Source organism: Peromyscus eremicus, chromosome 7, assembly GCF_949786415.1.
Source record: "Peromyscus eremicus chromosome 7, PerEre_H2_v1, whole genome shotgun sequence".
Lineage (NCBI taxonomy): Eukaryota > Metazoa > Chordata > Mammalia > Rodentia > Cricetidae > Peromyscus > Peromyscus eremicus.
Window position 1 is genome coordinate 7057557 of NC_081422.1, and position 18915 is coordinate 7076471.

The 18915-nt window shown below is 40.1% G+C and overlaps 1 protein-coding gene across 1 annotated transcript in view; it reads right to left on the bottom strand.

Moving 5' to 3' along the window:
* Cntn5 (contactin 5) overlaps positions 1–18915 on the bottom strand; it is a 476649-nt gene that overhangs the window by 369034 nt on the left and 88700 nt on the right. The window contains exon 6 of the mRNA XM_059267217.1: positions 7951–8046. Within this exon, the coding sequence (XP_059123200.1) occupies positions 7951–8046 (96 nt within the window). The remainder of the gene's footprint in view (positions 1–7950; positions 8047–18915) is intronic.

The window sequence follows — 18915 nt, forward strand, 5'->3', positions numbered from 1 at the left end:
AGTGTGCTAACCACTACACCAAAGAAACAGAGGACATCCTAGAGGAGCTTCATTGAGGGCCAGTGGTGATGGTGTGACAGAGGCCTGGAATCAGACCAGTGACTGACTGTAATGAACATTTTGTGGTTGGGGCTGATTAGACAAAGAGTATACTGTGTGACACACAGTGGATCCCAATGCCTCTGGGATGAATGAAGAGGTGTTGGTAAAACAGAGGAGTATGGTATTTTTGTTGTTGTTTCTTTTGTTTTTAACTAATTTTCTGGGGGCTCTTTGGGGGGGCATGCTGCAGTGGTGAGGGGCAGATGGGATTAGCAGGTGAGTGGGATTGGGGTGCATGATATAGAATTCCAAAAATCAATAAAGTATTATGGTTTTTTTAAGTATGTCAAATGTATCTATTGATGGCTACGAAGCTGGGACAAGCAATCCTGCAACACTCTTGGAATAAACGCTTAAATGGATATCATGGCTTGGATTGAAGCAATCTTCTTCTGGGAAAATGCAGAACTAAGAACTTGTATTATCTTATGTGGGGAAATATTAACAACAAAATAGTAAGTCAGTCAGTAAGTAAGTAATGTTTGTAGAAGTGAATATTTAGATAAGTCAATCAAATTAAATGATGAAACATCTTTTTATCTGAGTTATTTAAAAAATATGTTTGCTTTATAAATGGACTTTATATAAAATACCACTGGACTCTGTAGCAAAACATATGATACAGTTAGGTCACAGTGTTAGGAGTCACATGTGTATGAATCTCTCTGCTCATCAACTGTGGGACTGAGGGCGCGGATCTGTGAACACCAATATCCCCACTGATAGCACAAAGTTATTGACAACAAAAGTATAAAACAGGGATAAAAATGAAGTCAAATATTAGGGAACATATAAAATACTGAATTCCTTTCCCTCATCCCGGGACATGGCTGATTATAAGTGGGACTTAAAAGAACTTTTTGAAGCCAAATCACACAACTCATGTCCTCTTTATGACAAGAATTTTTAAAGAAAAAAGAATTGTAATTATTATGCCACCATAAGTATAACTTAATTGACCACTTTAAAAATTAGTTCTGCCTGAAATATAGTTTTAAGAATATTTTTGCATCTTATCAGTGTCTTCATATTTCACTGCTTATACCATGAGATACAACAGTCATATATTGCACTGTGGCTTTTGTAACTTTGCAAAAACTGTGCATTTAATAGAGTTAAAAAAGGCAGATTTCTAAAATAGCTTCAACCACTAGAGAATGGTTACTAACAAACAAAAATCTGGCCAACTGGCAAGAAGCTCTGTCAGGATGAAGGCCTGGCATGGCTCCTACGTGGAGTGATTGGAAACAATATAATTACGGGATGGATGTGGGAATTTCAGAGCTACTGAAATGTTTTTGCTAAAATCAGTCTTTTACAATCTTGATAAAAATGTTAAATATGCAACTTGACATGACATACTACATTATTGTTTTGTAGAGTAAAACATATTAAAAACACGTCCCGAATTTGTTTTATGTTATAGTCCTAGCTATGACATCGCTTTGATTTGGGAGTCAGTGATTTTGTAAGGTGACATTGTATTATGAATGTAAAACATCAACCAAACGTTTACTTTGATGGCTGCAGAGTTTTGCTTCTGTACTATATACATTACTTTATTTGAGGGGACAATTTTGGGTTTCTAATTAGCCTGTGATACAGAGGTCTCCTAAAAACCAAGATGCCCTCTCTCTGCCTGTTAGGGTCCCTTTTCTCTGTCCATAGTTCTTCCTCATCTCTAAGGTTCATACTCATAGTTCCAAATTTTGTTCACCTTCCTGTTGCCTTACTGTCAACTTAATGTCAACTAGTAATTAATGTCAGCGGATAATGGTTTAAAGTATCACCTTTCTCCGAAGCATTTACCTTTTAAAGAGGATTCTGGAAGATGGATCTTCAAGACAAAATTGAATTTAATGCTTACTTCTCTCTAAGCACTGGGCTAATTGCCTTACATAAACTGCCTCTTAATACTACCATCCACGAGGTAGCTTTTATTATTCCCTTTACAGGTATGATAGGGCTAATTTAGCAAATAAAGCCCGTAATGAGTGTCAAAGCCAGGATGCAAATCCCTGGCTGGAAGCCTACTCATCCAGGTGCACCGTGAGGGTGCAGAGTAGCCTTGCACAGGCAGAGGCTGTGCAGTGGCCTGTCTGTCTGCACAGCTGTCTCCGAAATTCTATGGGTTTGCTCACTAGTACACTGGGCTGCTCACCTCATGAATCTAGCTTCTAGACTGAGTGAAGGACAAAATACTCTGAATCTAAAGAAAACAAACTCTGTTGTTTTCTTCTTTAACTGTAAAGGTTAAGCTTAAGCACTATAGCTCTAACACAAGAGCTAAAGGCTCTCATAGAGTCACTTCAACATTTCATAAAAGAGGAATCTCAGCCCCAGGAAGATCTGCTTGGTGGAGGGAGGACTGACTGATGGAGGGAGGACTGATTGATGGAGGGAGGACTGGCTGATGGAGGGAGGACTGGCTGATGGAGGGAGGACTGGCTGATGGAGAGAGGGACTGGCTGATGGAAGGAGGACTGGCTGATGGAGGGAGGACTGGTTGATGGAGAGAGGGACTGGCTGATGGAGGGAGGACTGGTTGATGGAGAGAGGGACTGGTTGATGGAGGGAGGACTGGTTGATGGAGAGAGGGACTGGCTGATGGAGGGAGGGACTGGCTGATGGAGGGAGGACTGGCTGGTGGATGGAGGACTGGCTGATGGAGGGAGGACTGGCTGGTGGATGGAGGACTGGCTGATGGAGGGAGGACTGGTTTATGGAGAGAGGGACTGGCTGATGGAGGGAGGACTGGCTGATGGATGGAGGGACTGTCTGATAGAGGGAGGACTGATTGATGGAGGGAGGACTGGATGACGGGTGGAGGACTGGCTGATGGAGGGAGGACTAGCTGATGGATGGAGGGACTGTCTGATAGAGGGAGGACTGGTTGATGGAGGGAGGACTGGTTGATGGAGGGAGGACTGGTTGATGGAGGGAGGACTGGTTAATGGAGAGAGGGACTGGCTGATGGATGGAGTAGATTTTTGGTGGAGGGCTTATTTCAGAGCTGGCTCTAGGTTTAACTTGTGGAGGGGGAGTCAAAGATATCAAGAACTGGAGATTTACTTCACCTGAAATTTAGTTTTAGAGAACTTCTCATGATCATGGGGTGAGAATCACAATGGGATGATAGTCACCTAGGGTTGCTAGCTAAAATAAGGAAAATAGCTTCAAAGCAAGTGTCTTGATTTGTCTGTTCTCTCCCCCTCCCTGTTCTCTCTCTGTCTCTCTCTGTCTCTCTCTGTCTCTCTCTGTCTCTCTCTGTCTCTCTCTCTCTCTCTCTTTCTCTCTCCCCCTGTAAGGGGATTTACACACTGCAGCCTGGCTCCTATTTAACATCTAACCTTCTGGACTGAGATTTGCAATGTTAACACTCTTTTTATTTTTTGCCCAGAAGGAGGTAGCTGTCTCTGCAAAGATGCTAAGCACTGGCTGGGCCTGTACAGTCTTCACATCCTCCTCACCTTTTGTGCTGCAGAGCCGCTGTGTTCTGGTCATGCAGAGGTGCACAAACTTTTGGAGCTCCTACACTGAGCAGGTTTGATAAACATAAAATAGTCACTAAAGTGCTGGTGGAGCTGCCCTACCTGAACAGTTAATTTCATAATCAGGTGAAGAAAAACTGTAATCTCAGATACTACTAGCAATGTGCTTACACTCTGCCACATAAATCTTTCAATTCTGCCTACATTCAACAGCTACTGAACCCAGTTGGTATCTTAAAAACACACTAATCAACATTATTTTCTCCCCACAGTGCTGACAAAATAAAGAAAAACTCACTTAGCCTACTGCTTCTGCTGACCACATCCTAAGCCCTAAGCGTTCTGTCTAAGGAATTTCAATCCCTCAGCTACCTTGTCGTCTATGTGCTAGCCATGCCCCAGAACTCTGTTTTGGCCATCATATGGTGGCTTGGGGTACCTACTTGTAGTTAAGACTGACTGCATTCACAGTTTAACTAACCTTTTCATTAGCCAATTTGGGCTAATAAAGACACTGGCCAGAGACTTAGGTTTTCTTTTATCTTCAAAATTACTTTGGCTAAGGAATGAACACATAAATTGTCAAGAGCAAACACATTTGAAGCAGCTGTGGAGATTTCAGTGGGTGATGGCTGCTGAGGGAGACCGATGTAGTTTTCTTCAGAGGTGTGGCCAACAGAGGTGTGGCCAATCTCTGCTGTGTGGCCCCACGCTGATGTGGGCATGGGCAGCACTAAATAAGAGTCAGTAAAAAGAGGAGGAAGAGGAAGAGGAGGAGGAAGAGGAAGAGGAGGAGGAGGGAGAGTAGGAAGAGGAGGAGACAGGAAGTGGTAGAGGACCTGGGAGGAGTGGGAGACTAGGAGATAAGGGTGCACTTTATCTAAATCTATTGCATTCATATATTAAAATTAAAAATAAATATAAAATAAGGTATTCAAAATATTAAATATGCATAAATATTTTTTTGCATACATCCTCAAACAACAAATGAAATATTAATATTTAAATTAGTGAACTGTAGTACTTCATGGAATGTTTCTGAAGCTTGGCTCATTATTGGTACCATGAGGATGACAACTTCTATGTCACAGCCATTTCTGAGGACAGTGTAACCACTGTACTGTGGAGTGGCATATTCAAATGTATATTCATTGTAGACTTAAGCTTTTTGTTCCTGGCATTGAGATAGAAGGATGAGCTCCATGGATGTTTGGCAAGCCCTCCCCCAACTGAGCCACATCCCGAGCCTCTACAGCTTCCCGGTTTTTTGTTTTTTGTTTTTTGTTTTTTTCTCCTGGAAATTTTAGGTCTCAGTGTAAGCTTTTGAATATTTCTGTACATAATTAAGCCACGATATACTTGAGATGATATAGTAACCACTGCTTTATTTAGCAGGGAAAAGGTGCTGGCAAATACCTCCAATCCTAGCTCTCCCACAGCTTCAGCAGGATGATCCTGTTAGTTCAAGGATAGCCATCTTGAAGCTAGCCAGGGGAATGGTGTACACACACATGTATACACACACACCACACCACTCCCCCCCACACACACACACATCCCACACATACCCACATGTTTCAGTCTGAGATATAGAACAAAATGTTTCTACAAACCAGAAACAATAATTAATTAAAATTAATAACTAATTTTAAAGGTACTATTTAAGAGGATTTTTTCTATGCTTTTACACAGATTTTCCTCCTCTATATATACCACTTTGAATTTCAAAATATTTGAACAGACAGAAGTTTAGTTTTGTTAAATGAAAATCAGTTTGGGAAAATTAGTTTAACAGTATCTGGGTAGAAAACTGCTCCCTTCTAGAGGAGTGACCAGTTGAGCATGTAGACAAGATGTTTTCCTCACATATTACTAGACATGTTTTCATGATCATCTCTTGGACAGTAAAAGAAAAATTTAGTAAAAGAGTCCATCGTAGTTTTCATTGAGATCCAAAGAAAAATGTGCTTTTGAGAGAATGAGACTTAGTCCTTTGAGGTATTTCTGACTATTGAATCCTCTCTGATGGTTGATCTGTTTCTTCACTTCCTACGGCTGTCAGGAAATCAAGTCAACACTCTACTTTGAGACAGCAGTGTTAGAATGTGATAGGAAATGACCCAAGTGTCTGTCATGGATATGGGCTCCAATAAACTAATAGCAGGGAGCTGATATCTGTTTAAATGCTTTGAAACTCAATCCGATGAGCCAGCGGGTTTACTCAGGAATTCCCTGTGCTTTCAATGAAGCACCTACTAAGTACATTGCACTACATGTTGGGGATATGAATTGGAGCATGGAGAGGGTCATAGCTTGAAAGAAATGCCGGCTTCCTATGAGAGGTACAAAGATCACTACAGATTTAATTCTGATACTTTATGTCACGTAATAAAATCTTCCTAAGTGAAACAGGAAAAAATATGATTTGAAACAAGGAAGGAAAAGAAGAGAAACAAACCTGAATAAAAACCTAGCAGGGTGTCGGCATCACCATTTGGATGAGACCAGAATTTGGGTTTGAGATGCCGATCTCACATCAGGTTATGGTTATTTCCTGATTTCACAGCTCTTAGTTTCAAGTCTTTAAAGCCACGGCCGCTGATGAAGTCAGAGCTTGTGCATGGTGGTGCAGAGACCCAGCCCGGGCCATTTCCCCTGACCTGACTCCACAGCAATTATTTAGAGTACACTTTCCCAAAACATTTCCCAAGTGCTCTGTCTAGTGGAAGGAGCATGGCCTTAGAACAGAATTTTTATTTCTCAGCCACAGTGACCTCTAACATTTCAAGTTTCAGTCCCTGCTTTAGTGAGAATATCAAATATTATAATACGGTTTTCATGCCAGTGCTATAAATCTGAGTTCATTTTTCTGCTTCTCAGTTGTCTTCATTTACAAAACAAGGAAAGCAAAAAGGGAGGCCACCAGAAAGGCTTGCTTGACACACAGCTCATCCTCCTTGCCCTATTCTTACTTATGCTCTAGGTCCAAGTCCCTGACAGTCATTTCTGCCCATAAATTTTAACGTATGACTTTCATTCCTGAATGTGTGCATAGATTCACTTATTAATGTTTTCAGCCCCAATTCTGTGCCGATCTCTGGCATGTGAGTGCAAGAGGGAGCCAAGCCTATAAAATGTCTGTCTTGGTGGGATTTCTATTATAACGGAGGATAATGGAAAATGACATTGTAGAGTAAATACATTTATACAGTGTGTTAAATGGTGGGTACTGTGGAGAAAACAAAGCAGGGGTGAAAATGGAAACACTGCAGATTAGGAAAGGCTTGCTAAGAAGGCATGGAGGTGAAGGACGAATGTGGCTGTATGCCTGCAGGAGACAGAGACAGGCCTGGGGGACAGCTAGGGCAGGAGTGTGCCTGGTTACTTGAGGCTCATTGGTCAAGTCAGGAAGAAGATGGAGAAACCTTATGCAGCCAGATGATGGCTTAAACCCACTCTCTGTCCCTCAGTCCTTTCTAGTGTTCTCTCACATAGGGACACAGCAAGGAAGTCATCTACACATCAGAGATAGGGCCCTCAACAAACCCTGCCATGCCCACCCTCGCATTAGGGTTTTACCAGCCAGAACTGTAAAGAGGTCCCTGTTGTTGAAGGCATCCAGCCTGTGGCATTTTGATCTGGCAGCTCAAGCAGGCTAACATGCAGCCTTATTTAGAGTCAAAGCCAGGCTCCTTACAGTGGCTTTGAGAATTCACCATCTGGCTGCCCATTAATTGATGTCAGACTCTCTTAAATTGTTTTCCAGAGAGGATATACTGAGACACAAAGAGATACACATTTCCAGCCACCAGACTTGAACAAAATGAATAGAATTAGCGGCAAGTTGGCAAAGGGGTATACAATGATTTGTAGCATCCTTTACTGTTCTGTTTCCCACAACTCCAAGAGGTGATTACCTCTGTGCCTGACTTTGATAAGCAAGACTATTGCTAGCACAGACATAAGGAGACTAGAGCTCTGTTTGAAACTTAGCAGGAGCAGCATCAGCCGTCGCCTAGGGAGCTTGTACTCTGAAACAAGGGCCTCATTGCAGTCACTCAGATCCGACACTTCCACCAGTTTTGTGAGGTTCCATGTCTCTTGCTCTGGACCATATAGTCCTCACCAGTGGCGGCAAAGGCACGTTGACAACAGAGGACAGAAAGAGAAGAAAACAGCTGAACCACAGGAGAGCAGCCTCTCACTCAGTGCTGTGGAAGGTGTGTGGTCGCTAATTACTCACGCATGTGGATACATCTCATGACACCCACACACATGTCATCTGCCCCCCTGTCACACCCCAGAGTGAACAAACAGTGCATGAGAGCAGGGAAAACGTAGAAGGGTGCTACTGTACCTGGAGAATGAGGCGGCGGGGAGCACATCAGAACAACCCCCTGGCCTTCCCTCACAGAGACTGCACTTCTTGTCCGGCCACTAAAGTTTCCCAGATCTGTCAATACAACACAGCATTTAGATGTCATGTACAAAAGCAATAAAAAGCAAAAAGGTACTGTGGTCATTTTCACTTATTTTTCTATTATTATCCTGACAATGATTCTTTTGCTTATTTTTTGTTAGGAGGATCTGATAAATAAACCTAAAGTCACCCAGTGTTAAACACAACAGTTTAAATAAGTCTAGTATTCACAAAAATACCCCATTATTTATGTGTGCTTCCTGTTAATTCTAAGTTGACAATGCAGAAAGAAACTAAAAACAATACAATATTTGAACATATTGGTAATTTCTTAATACTATTTGCTACAGACTGACCTCTCAATGAGGAAAGGCTGTCCTTCACAAGGAGATACACACAGTTGTTAGGGGTGGCACATGTCCAGCCTGCTACCTCATTAACTGCCATGCTACAGTGGTGCGTAAAGCTAAGCGTGAATTTGCAAAATGAGAGACTTTGTGCTCTAGCGAAATCTAATGAGGCTGTGAAATGTTCTTTTCTGTGAGAGTGGATGTGAACGTCATGTTCTTTCATTTTTATGGAGGGATAAAAGGGGACCTTTGAATTAATTATACTCATCTATTTTGGTTAGCCCAGGCATATTAAAGCTATTGAAACTTACGTGTATAAGAGACAGTAGTGCTGGGTCAGTAGCCTTCCTCCAAATTACATTAATTTACACAGATGGAAAACAGTCCTAAGAGAAAGTGCTCCTGAAGGGGACAATGGGACTCTGTTTGTTTGTAATTGCTGTTTATAGATCTATTTATCACACTACCCACAGACATTATCTCCCTGTCAGTAAATTAGTTTGTCCACTGTCATGATTTTGAGAATAGTTTCTTCTAAATGGTGGTTTATTTTCTTAGATAAATATTGTCTCAGAATTGAGGTCTCTATAGAATCATGTTTCCATGGTAAGACATGCTTTTTAAAATGTTATGCCATGCTTTCTATTATACATAAATTAATTTTTTTCATTTTTAAGATCTTTCTCTATAAATACTATGTTTAATGCAAATATAAGTTAGAGCCTCAACTTAACTGTTTATTGACCTAACAACTGTTAAGTTAATCAAGATAATCTACTGGGTAGATGTGAAGGAGACAGTAACTAGTTTTACATAAGTTTCCACCCTCTTTTATGGTCCCGAGTGTTGACTCCAGAGCTTTGTGGGTGCTACACGACACTGGAGCAGTCTCGCCATGCTGTCACTTTTAAATTTTAAGGCATGGTCTCAGTCACTCTTCATGCTGTCCTTGAACTCACGATGTAGCCCAGGTCTATCATGTCCTCGACACTCACCCCACCTCAGTCTCCCCAGTGGCTGGGGGTTACATGGAGGCTCAGACATTTTAATGAAAAATAATTTCCTTAATTTTTAAATTCATAACCAGAATTTTTCAAGCGAAGCCCCAGTGATGGAGGACTCAGACTTTGTGAAGATATAATGATGGTTAGAAAACAGAATAATGAGAATTGAGACATTTACTCCGAATGCTTTGCTACATGGTGAATAAGGAAGCTTTTTACACAGTAGCAAGACAGAGTAGAAAGAACAATCTAGCTAAATTATTTTATAAGGTGGGGTGTCATTATTGGAAAACAGAAAAACTAATCATTTAAAGAAGAAAAGAAACTTTTCCATTTGACCATAAACATGTCCCCCTCAAGGCCATTCTGTGGGTATCTGTCAGGGAGAATGTCTGCCTCTTGCTTCATTAGCACTGAGTGATCCAACATGTGTGTGCTTGTGTGAGGAACAAAAGCATGTGGCTCGTGTCTTTAACTATATGCACACTGGCTCTAAGGGATAGAGCCTGGATCTTCTTTCTCTGGAAAGTGCTCTTGATATGAAGATAAAAGTTTGACAAAAGCTTTAAGTTGGCCTTTTTAGAATCGCCTGCTGGAAGGATAAGCAGAAATCAAGAATGTGGCAATGGGTGTCTATCTTCAGGGCCTGTTCTTCCTCACCAAACTCACAAATTTATAGAAGACAAAACCTGCTTAATATCAACTTATTTAGACTGACTATGAAATGATTATCAAAACACACACACACATATTTCACACAGTTCCTTCAAGTCTTTAATATGCATGATCTAGCATTTCCAATTGATTTATTAAGCTAAAAAGAATATTTTAATAGACAACAATTCAAAATTAGGGCCTCCATCTGGGGACTTAAAGTGCAGAGTCAGCCTAGAAAAAAAAACATGAAGAAAGGAAAACCACAGAATACTTGTCCTGAACTGTCCTTGGAGATTCCAGTGATCTGCAAGATCATGTGATGCTCTCCATGCTTTACCGTGCATCAATGTGAACACAACACAACACCAGATGTTTCACAGAGTTGCCTGTGGTTCACTATTTCCTAGGAACCACAGCACTAACATTACCAAGCCAAACAGATATTTTTCAATTATAAATATTTTTAATGTTTAGAGATGTTTTAGTTTTCATTTTGCCTTGGTTTGGGGGGCTGAGTATTGAAGCCTGGGCTTCTACAGGCTGGGTAAGCACTCTATTACTCATCTGTATTCCCAGGCCCAGAAATGATTTATTTTTTGGCTCATAGTTCTGGATTGTGGTCAAGCAGCCACATCTGGTGATACGTCCTGTCTTTTACCTTGGTCATTCTGCTTCTAAAGGCTGGTTCTGTTGAGCAGAAGGGCATGTGATAATTTCACACTAAATTCCATATGATGCAGGGGTTCTAGCCAACTCCTGCATGAATCCAAAGCCTCTCCTACTGTCAGAGGAAGTAGACAGCCATGTTTCAATTATGAATATGTTTGGAAATTAAATGCTGAGAAAAAACAGAGAAGTTAAGTGGTTTGATTTTGGTTTTGTGTTTTGTTTTTTTCCCACCCAAGGCTCTGGTTGACTTAACGAAGCATGACTTCTATGGCAAACCTCCTGGCTGGTGTAAAGTGAGCTCAGGCACACCTGGCTTGAAGCAGACAGAACATTTGGAGGTACTCGGGAAATTTAGAAATCTTTTAGCAGGCAATTATGTGGCATGGATGTTTATCTTATTTTTTTTGTATTAAAGAGAGAAACGAGAAGTAACAGCCTTCCTGAACATAGGCATCTTTTCCCTGCAATTGACACAAAGCCCAAGGATACAGATTCCATTGATGTGGTTCTGAAACCACAGTTTGAGTTTTAAACTAAAAGGAGCTATTTTTGGAGCTACTGTAAGTCACATGGCATTCAGACAAGTGGGAGGCTGGTTCTGTGATCCAGAACCCAGGAGCTACAAGCCTGGCCTCTGATCTGAGCTTTGTGCACTAAGAAACACAAAGCTCAACAAAGAGCTTGAATTACAACTGTAGATGATGGGATCGTTAGACCTTTGCATGTAAAGAGAGGCATACAATAAATGACCACCCCAGATGATAGACTGTTGATTTTGCACAAATGATGCCATGTACTCTGGCCAGAAAGGAGGCAAGTGTCTTCCTTGCTTGCCTCCATACACACTCCATTCCAAACAGAGTTGAGTACCAGTGATACAGAAAAAGGTATAGATATGTAGTCTAATCATGCTGACTTGGGTAATTTTACCATAGTTCAGAGATATCTGGGCCATCATATATGGGTGCATGAGCCTGAAATATTGTAGCTTTGCCATAACCTTATTCATGGGTGATTAATACATGCCTTATAACTGTAAGATATAAACACATGGACACCAATGCTCATCTCTTCCTTCCTTGCTCCCTTGCTTCCTTTCCCTTCTCCTCTTCTTCCATCCCTTTTTTGTTTCTCATCTGCCTTCCTAAATGACTTCTCTTAGTTACTGTTTCTTTCTTGAGTTAAAAATATAACTTTCTACACTGGATCTACTTATGTTGCCCAAGGTAGCTTTGAAATTCTGAGCTCAAGTGACTCTCCTGCATTGGCCTCTCAATTATCTGAGACAAATCTGATCACATATTTGAGTAAACTGAAAAGTAGATAAAACAAAGATAGTATTATATGCAGTGAGGAGTCATGAATATTTTAAGACCCAAACTGACTGGTAACTGAGGAAAAGCATATATTTTATCTGATGCTACAGGTTAAGAAGGATTTCCCCAAGCAAGACTTCAAAATCATCACAAATTCGGGGTGGGGGGTCGGGGCGGAGGGTAACAGGTATGTTTGCAACTCATGAGGAAGATTCTCATCCTATAGGGATGTGCACTTGGAACATCATTCCCTGGGAAGAATCATTTCAAAGCCCTGGCGAGAAAGAACACAGTGAACTGAGAAGAAATGGGTGTGGGAGATCTAGACAACAAATTTATGCATACTAAACACAGTAAATTGAAATAATTATATGAGCCCTTTAAGATGAGAAGAAATGCCCCAGAATTGAGAATGGTAGTGCTGTGGCTAGACTGTGCCCTGAGCTTGGATTTCCTTTTCTCAAGTATTCTAAAGGGTGTGTTTATACACAGGCTGAGGGTTGACTTGTTCTTGGCTCTGCAGTTATCCTGTAGATGGTGCTAGCATCTGCACCCTGCAGATGCTCTGAGCTTCCTTAGTCACACTTTAAAAGTGCTGGGGACACACATTTGACTAGGTACAAATCCTAAACCTTTACTTAAAATTGAGAGTTGGACTTCCCATGCAAAGTAAAGCCATTAATAAATGGTAAATTCCATAACATTTCCAGCAATTTGTGTTGTGTTTGTTTTCCACAATGAGTAGATACTTGGCTGCGCGAGGTCAGCCCCTGAGCTCCAGCCTCTGTGACTGCTAGAGAGACATATTTTGCAACAGTGCCTTTCAGCGTAGTTAATTACACAGGGAAGCCTTGCCTCAGGTGAGCCATGGTTTATGTTTTATCCTCAGGATTATTTATGTCACTGGCAGATTTTTTATTTGTCCCATGACACGCATGACAAAATGCCCCATGGGAAAATCTGGTCAGCTTTAATTCAGAAATACTTTTACTATTAAAAAAACCCTAAAAAACAAAAAGCTTGGAAGTACAATGTATTTAATTAAGCTAATTGTAGCAACTGCTGTCTTTTCTACAAGAATTTCAGCAAGTTGGAAATATGGCACAAATACCTCTGCTTTAAACATTACTAGCAGAGTGTGTGTGTGTGTGTGTGTGTGTGTGTGTGTGTGTGTGTGTGTGTGTATGACAGAGAGACAGAGAGAGAGGAGAAATACTTGTGTCTAGTCTATGGGTGGCTGTGGATGCATATGCATACTTGTGTTCAAACATGGGGTGTTTTGTATGCTAGTCTGGCAATTTAAAATTGAGACATTTATCACCATTCACAAATATCACTAAACTTATATGGAAAGCAAACATAAACAGCTTGTGCTCACACACTTGTTAAGTGATAAGTGAGCCAATCAAAATTCATGTGACTGATTCTCAGTTTCTAAAACTCCCATTAGGTTAGAAGCCACTCAATATTTTGAAGTTAGACAAAAGTGGTTTTACAATTTAGACATAATCTTCAATAAGGATAGCAAACTAAAATATAGTTTCTAAAACGTGAGTGGCTAATAGGTGAGAATGTAAGTAAGAAAGAAAACATTTTTTATGTACAGAAAGATTTATATTAGCATTTTCTAGCGATATAGCCCTTTATCTGCATGCAAGATCTACCACCACAGTCTACTAGCCAGGATTCTTGTTTGAAGTTTCACTACATTTCATTAATTTATCTCGGGAGCATGTGCACGTGGAATGCACACACCTGCCGTATCATGTGGGTGGAGCTCAGAGGACAGCTTGCAGGAGCTGGCTTTCTCTTACCCTCTGGGTCCAAAGAATCCAATTTAGGCCACTGGGCATGGTGACAGGTGCCCTGACCCATGAAGCCATCTCACTAGCTCCAAACGTAAGATTCTTAATAACAGTTCCTAAAATAAAACTGTGTTTACTGAATGGTAGCTAGATGGCAAGCCACAAAGACACCAGCTTTGTGGTGTTTTATTGTCAACTGTGAACTTACAGCCAGTGATCAATGGGAGACACAGGGCGGGCCTGAGAGCTCCATCTGTTGACGAGTACACAGAAATTCACCAATGTTAAATGACAATAACAGAAGTGCAGAGCCAGGAGGACAGGACCATTCACGATCATTGCATCAGTATTTAAGTAGCAAGATCGTGTTTTCTTATTTTAATCTAAAGCTGTATTGTCAGCTGCTAGCTTAGAATGCTTCTCACCGATGCTACTATTTCTTTATTTTTTGTTTTATACTATATGGACTAGTGCTGGAATTCTCTTAAATATTTGCTCTAAGTTAGTTCTGAATAGAGCATAATAGCATATTTCCAATAATGTAATTTAATAAAGTTATTTCTGCAGAGTATCAGTTTAGTAATTATAGGCATCTCAAGAATACACTTTATTATGCGAAGATAAGGACTGCATTTAGACACAGCTGGGATGAGGTAAATCTGTAAGTGGTGATGACAAGTCCTAAGGACAGTTCTCTGGAGCTTGAGTATCCCACGGTCATACACAGCAGGTCAGTTGACAAGGGCTTCCCACGCCTTGCTTCTTCTGCTGTGTATTACAATCAGACAGAAATCATCCAGCCAAAGGGCCACCAATTGTACATTGGATATAAAGGAAGCAAGATCATTCTTTGCCTTGAAAGAGGCATTTTAAAACTCATTTATAAGTGAAACTAATTTGTAACTACTTTTGTGGAAAGGTAAATTATCCAGAGAGCATGGTAAACATAGTTTTGATGTTAGAATTTTTCTATGGTGTTTATAAGTTACTAAATGCTATTTCAGTCATGAATGGCGCATATGAGAAAATATTCTCAAATATGGCATGATGCATATAAGTGTGTTAATATAGTATGGGGATGGTTTATTAACCCTGGAAGAGGATCTAAACTTTATTTGACAAATACTTATGTACAATGTAAACAAGTATACAAATAATGTAATTGCTGAATTTCTAAGTCTGTTTCTTTCCAACTTCTGATCAGCATTAATTCAACAAAACCTTAGGAAACTGAAGTCAAGGATGATGGTACATAGCAGTAATCCTAGCACTAGAAAGGCTGAGGCAGATGGATAGTGAACTTGGGGCCAGTTTGTGCTTCATAATGAGAACCAGTCTCAAAACAAAACACACACACACACAGAGAGAGAGAGAGAGAGAGAGAGAGAGAGAGAGAGAGAGAGAGAGAGAGAGAGAGAGAGAGAGAGAGAGAGAGAGAGGAGAGAGAGGCTTTGCATGTTAAAGTCCCATAGAGCCTGGGGAGAGTGGTGCAGTAAGGGTGCAGTGAAACTCACAAGTCCTTTAGCACATCAATTCCTGCAAGCCATGGATCTCTTTGTTGTATCTCAGATAGCTTGTAATCTTTTGTTAAATGATCTTCAGTCTCTCTCCTGTGGGGAGTGGGTGAAGTCCTCAGTGACTGTGTGTTATGGATTTGCACACAGACATGTAAGGGACCGAATGCCTCAGACAAATGGGAACGACAAAGCTTTCCCTGCCTGTTCTCAGAGGAATGGTAAAGCCTTTCTCTCATCCGATTATGGCTGTTATGAATGATTGACCTTTAGCTAACAACAGTATTTGCAGAAACTATGAGCCACAGATGCTGGAGATCCCTTAGCTAGCTTAGCCAAACCTGCTTCCTCCTCAAGCTGCATAGAGTAAAGCCACTGCTTGAGTCAGGTGTGAACATAAATGTACTGACTTTCATGGCTGCTCCTGCTGCTGCCACTCCATCATAGCAAATACTCAACCCAATGCTAACATTTCTGTTCATGTGTCTGTGTGTCTATCCTTTCTTCAGTCCCTCTTCACCACCCAGTCAAGTTTCCGGAACTCAGTTGCAGGGATAACAACACTCTCCATTTCATTCCCAGTGTAACAACAGCCTTGGTCAACTAGAACACCTCCTGCCTATTCTACTTTGATGCGTACAAGTGAACATTGATGAGAAAAAATGTATAAATGTAATATATTTTTATATATTAAATATTATATGTGTGTAATATTATATATATGTAACAGCCATAGTCACTGTTTTTACTCCGAGTTCATGATATCCACAGACCAGCTCAGCCACCACTGACCCCTGGGTCTAGGAAATCTGCTCTTGGCAATACAGATATTTATTTTCCTCATGGTAAAAATTTGCTAGTGGGCTGATTTTTAAGATGGTGTCTTTGGCTCTGAGTATAAAAGTGTCCTTGTCAATCTAAGCATTATGCACTTTAATAAAGTAACAGATTTTTCTTTCCTGAGCAAACCCAGTTCCAAACTGCATGAGACTCTCAGTAATCGTAGTATCTTGGTTCATCCTGTGGATAAAGGAGGATTTTCCATAATCAACTAATATGTATGCTTGAGTGTTTTCCTCCACTAAATTTGTTTTCAACTGCTGTGTGTACTGCAGAGCACTTGGGACAGTCCCAGCTCCATATAAAGTGCAATGCAACGTAAATTGCTGCCTTCTTGATTCCCCCAGCTCATTTACTACTTTGCACTTAAGGCAAGTACAGCCAATTTGCATATATTTCTTTTAAATGATACAACCTTAACCATTCTATCTGCATTTTTTACACCTTGCTTAATTAAAACCTCTTAGGAAGCTTCTCCAATTCATGACTCAGCAACTAAGTGATCAATTTTCAATCCATCCTACAATTTGTCAAAAACCTCATGTTTTCCTTTCAAGCAATTATCCCGTCACTGCCCTTGGGCCAGCAGTCTCTCTTCTCATTAAATATGTCCAGAAGTTTTAATTGTGATGTTTGTTTAGGCTACATTAAGGATAAAGTCATTTTTGGATAATGCACAATTTTAGAATGATTCTATTTGCTAGGTATAACACCTTCTACATATGGAGAATGTCTATTATGAGAAAATAAATACTAAATCATGGCAGGCCAGAAACCAGAGCATGGGGAAATGGATTCCTCATGCCTGGTGTACAGTATTTAGTTATTGAATAAATGTGCATTTAAAAAATTAGTAGATGCAAAGTGAAGTGAATAAAACTGATTCATGCATTTCTACCTGATTTATATCCTCATGTTAGAAATTTTTTAAAGGTACTTTTAAATAATTTCTTCAAAATAGGTTACTTCTGTGTAGAAAATTTTTAAACACATAAAGTAAGTCTTTAGAGAATGAAGCTAGTTGTGACATGAAGAATGAACCCTACATAATTGTAATGTCTTACTTTTTGGTTTCCATTTACAGTTGTCCCACAAGCTCCTCTACAGTCAAGTACGTGAAAACATTTCCCAGGAATTGTTGGGGTATTTCAGAAAGATACATTCATTCATCAATCAGTTATTGAATCTTCATACCCACACTGTTGAGGGCATCCCACAATCTAGTCTAAGGTTAGTCAGACAATTCTTTTTATGTAAGGGATTTGATAGTAAATATTTGAAGCTGTGTAGCTCAAATGGAAAAGTCAAGGGTATCATGAAGTACTATCAAACAATTTTTACATGCTACAAGATATCACTGTTTTTAATATTTTATCCATTTAAACACCTAAAGTGCTTGCTCCACAAGCATGAACACCTGAATTCAGTGCCCAGAAACCATGTGAAAAAACTAGCATGGAGGTGAGCACGTGTCATGGGGATGGATGACAGATATCTGAGACTTGCCAGCTGGGAAGCTTGGTCAAAATAGTGGATTCCAAGCAGTGAGAGCCTCTATCTCAAAAAGTCATGGAAGGCAACTGGGAAACGCTTGTGGTTGGCCTCTGACCTATTCATGCACATAAATGCAGAGTTGAGTTTCAGAACCTCTCACTAGCTCTGGAGACATGGCCCTTCCATTTATACCCATATAACCATGAATACACCTTTGTGTCCTCAGGCATGTAATGTCCATCACAAGTTCTTCTGAAATGTCATCATCAAGGGATAAAACTTGGGTTTATCAAACAGAAATTTAGTTTATAGACTAGTTTATAGTGAGTTCTTTATAAATGTTCATTATTATTATTCTATGTGGGAAGGAATATATTTATCATGTAGCCAGCATCTCATATGTTTACTGAACTGAGTTCAATTTTTTGTTCATTTATTTTCCTCCATTAAATAAACATTCCTTCTCTGCTTGCTGTATGTTAGTAAACACTTAATTCTTCTGTTTTGACTTCATTTGTTTTATTTCTCATACAGGCTGTCTCTCTGTAGCCAAGGCTGGCCTGGAATTTTATGTGTCTAAAGCTGACCGTGACCTCATGCAGTCATCCTGTGGTAGACTTCCAGGTGCCAGGATTTTAGCAGTGAGCCATCACATTTGTTTGTTAATGTTGCTGAGTAGATAAACCTAAGTTCTAAGTTGAGTTAGATTTGGAAAATCTTAGACTATTCTATGCTCTTGACTAGAGAACATGTGGTCAATAAGAGTTGTCTAAAAATTATGATAATCTTAACAACTCAGAGTTTCAATATCACTTAAAATCAGATTTATTAAAGATGTAGAGATGATGCTTACCATGAATTTTCCTTTTTTTGTTGTTTTTTGTTTTCTTTGAGACAGGGTTTCTCTGTGTAGCTTTGGAACCTGTCCTGAAATTGCTCTATAAACCAGGCTGGCCTCAAACACACAGATATCTGCCTGTCTCTGCCTCCTGAGTGCTAGGATTAAAGGTGTGCTCCACCACCACCTGGCTCATGAATTTTCTTAGTATTTGCTAGATACTTGCTATCTACAAAACATCATGAGATTATTCTTATATACATACATACACACACACACACACACACACACACACACACACACACACACACACACACACATATATATATATGACTATATTCATTTAGCTCTTCTTTTGGTATGTTGTCCAGTCCATTTTCATTGTTCAAAAAATATTTATTTTGCTAATGAGGAA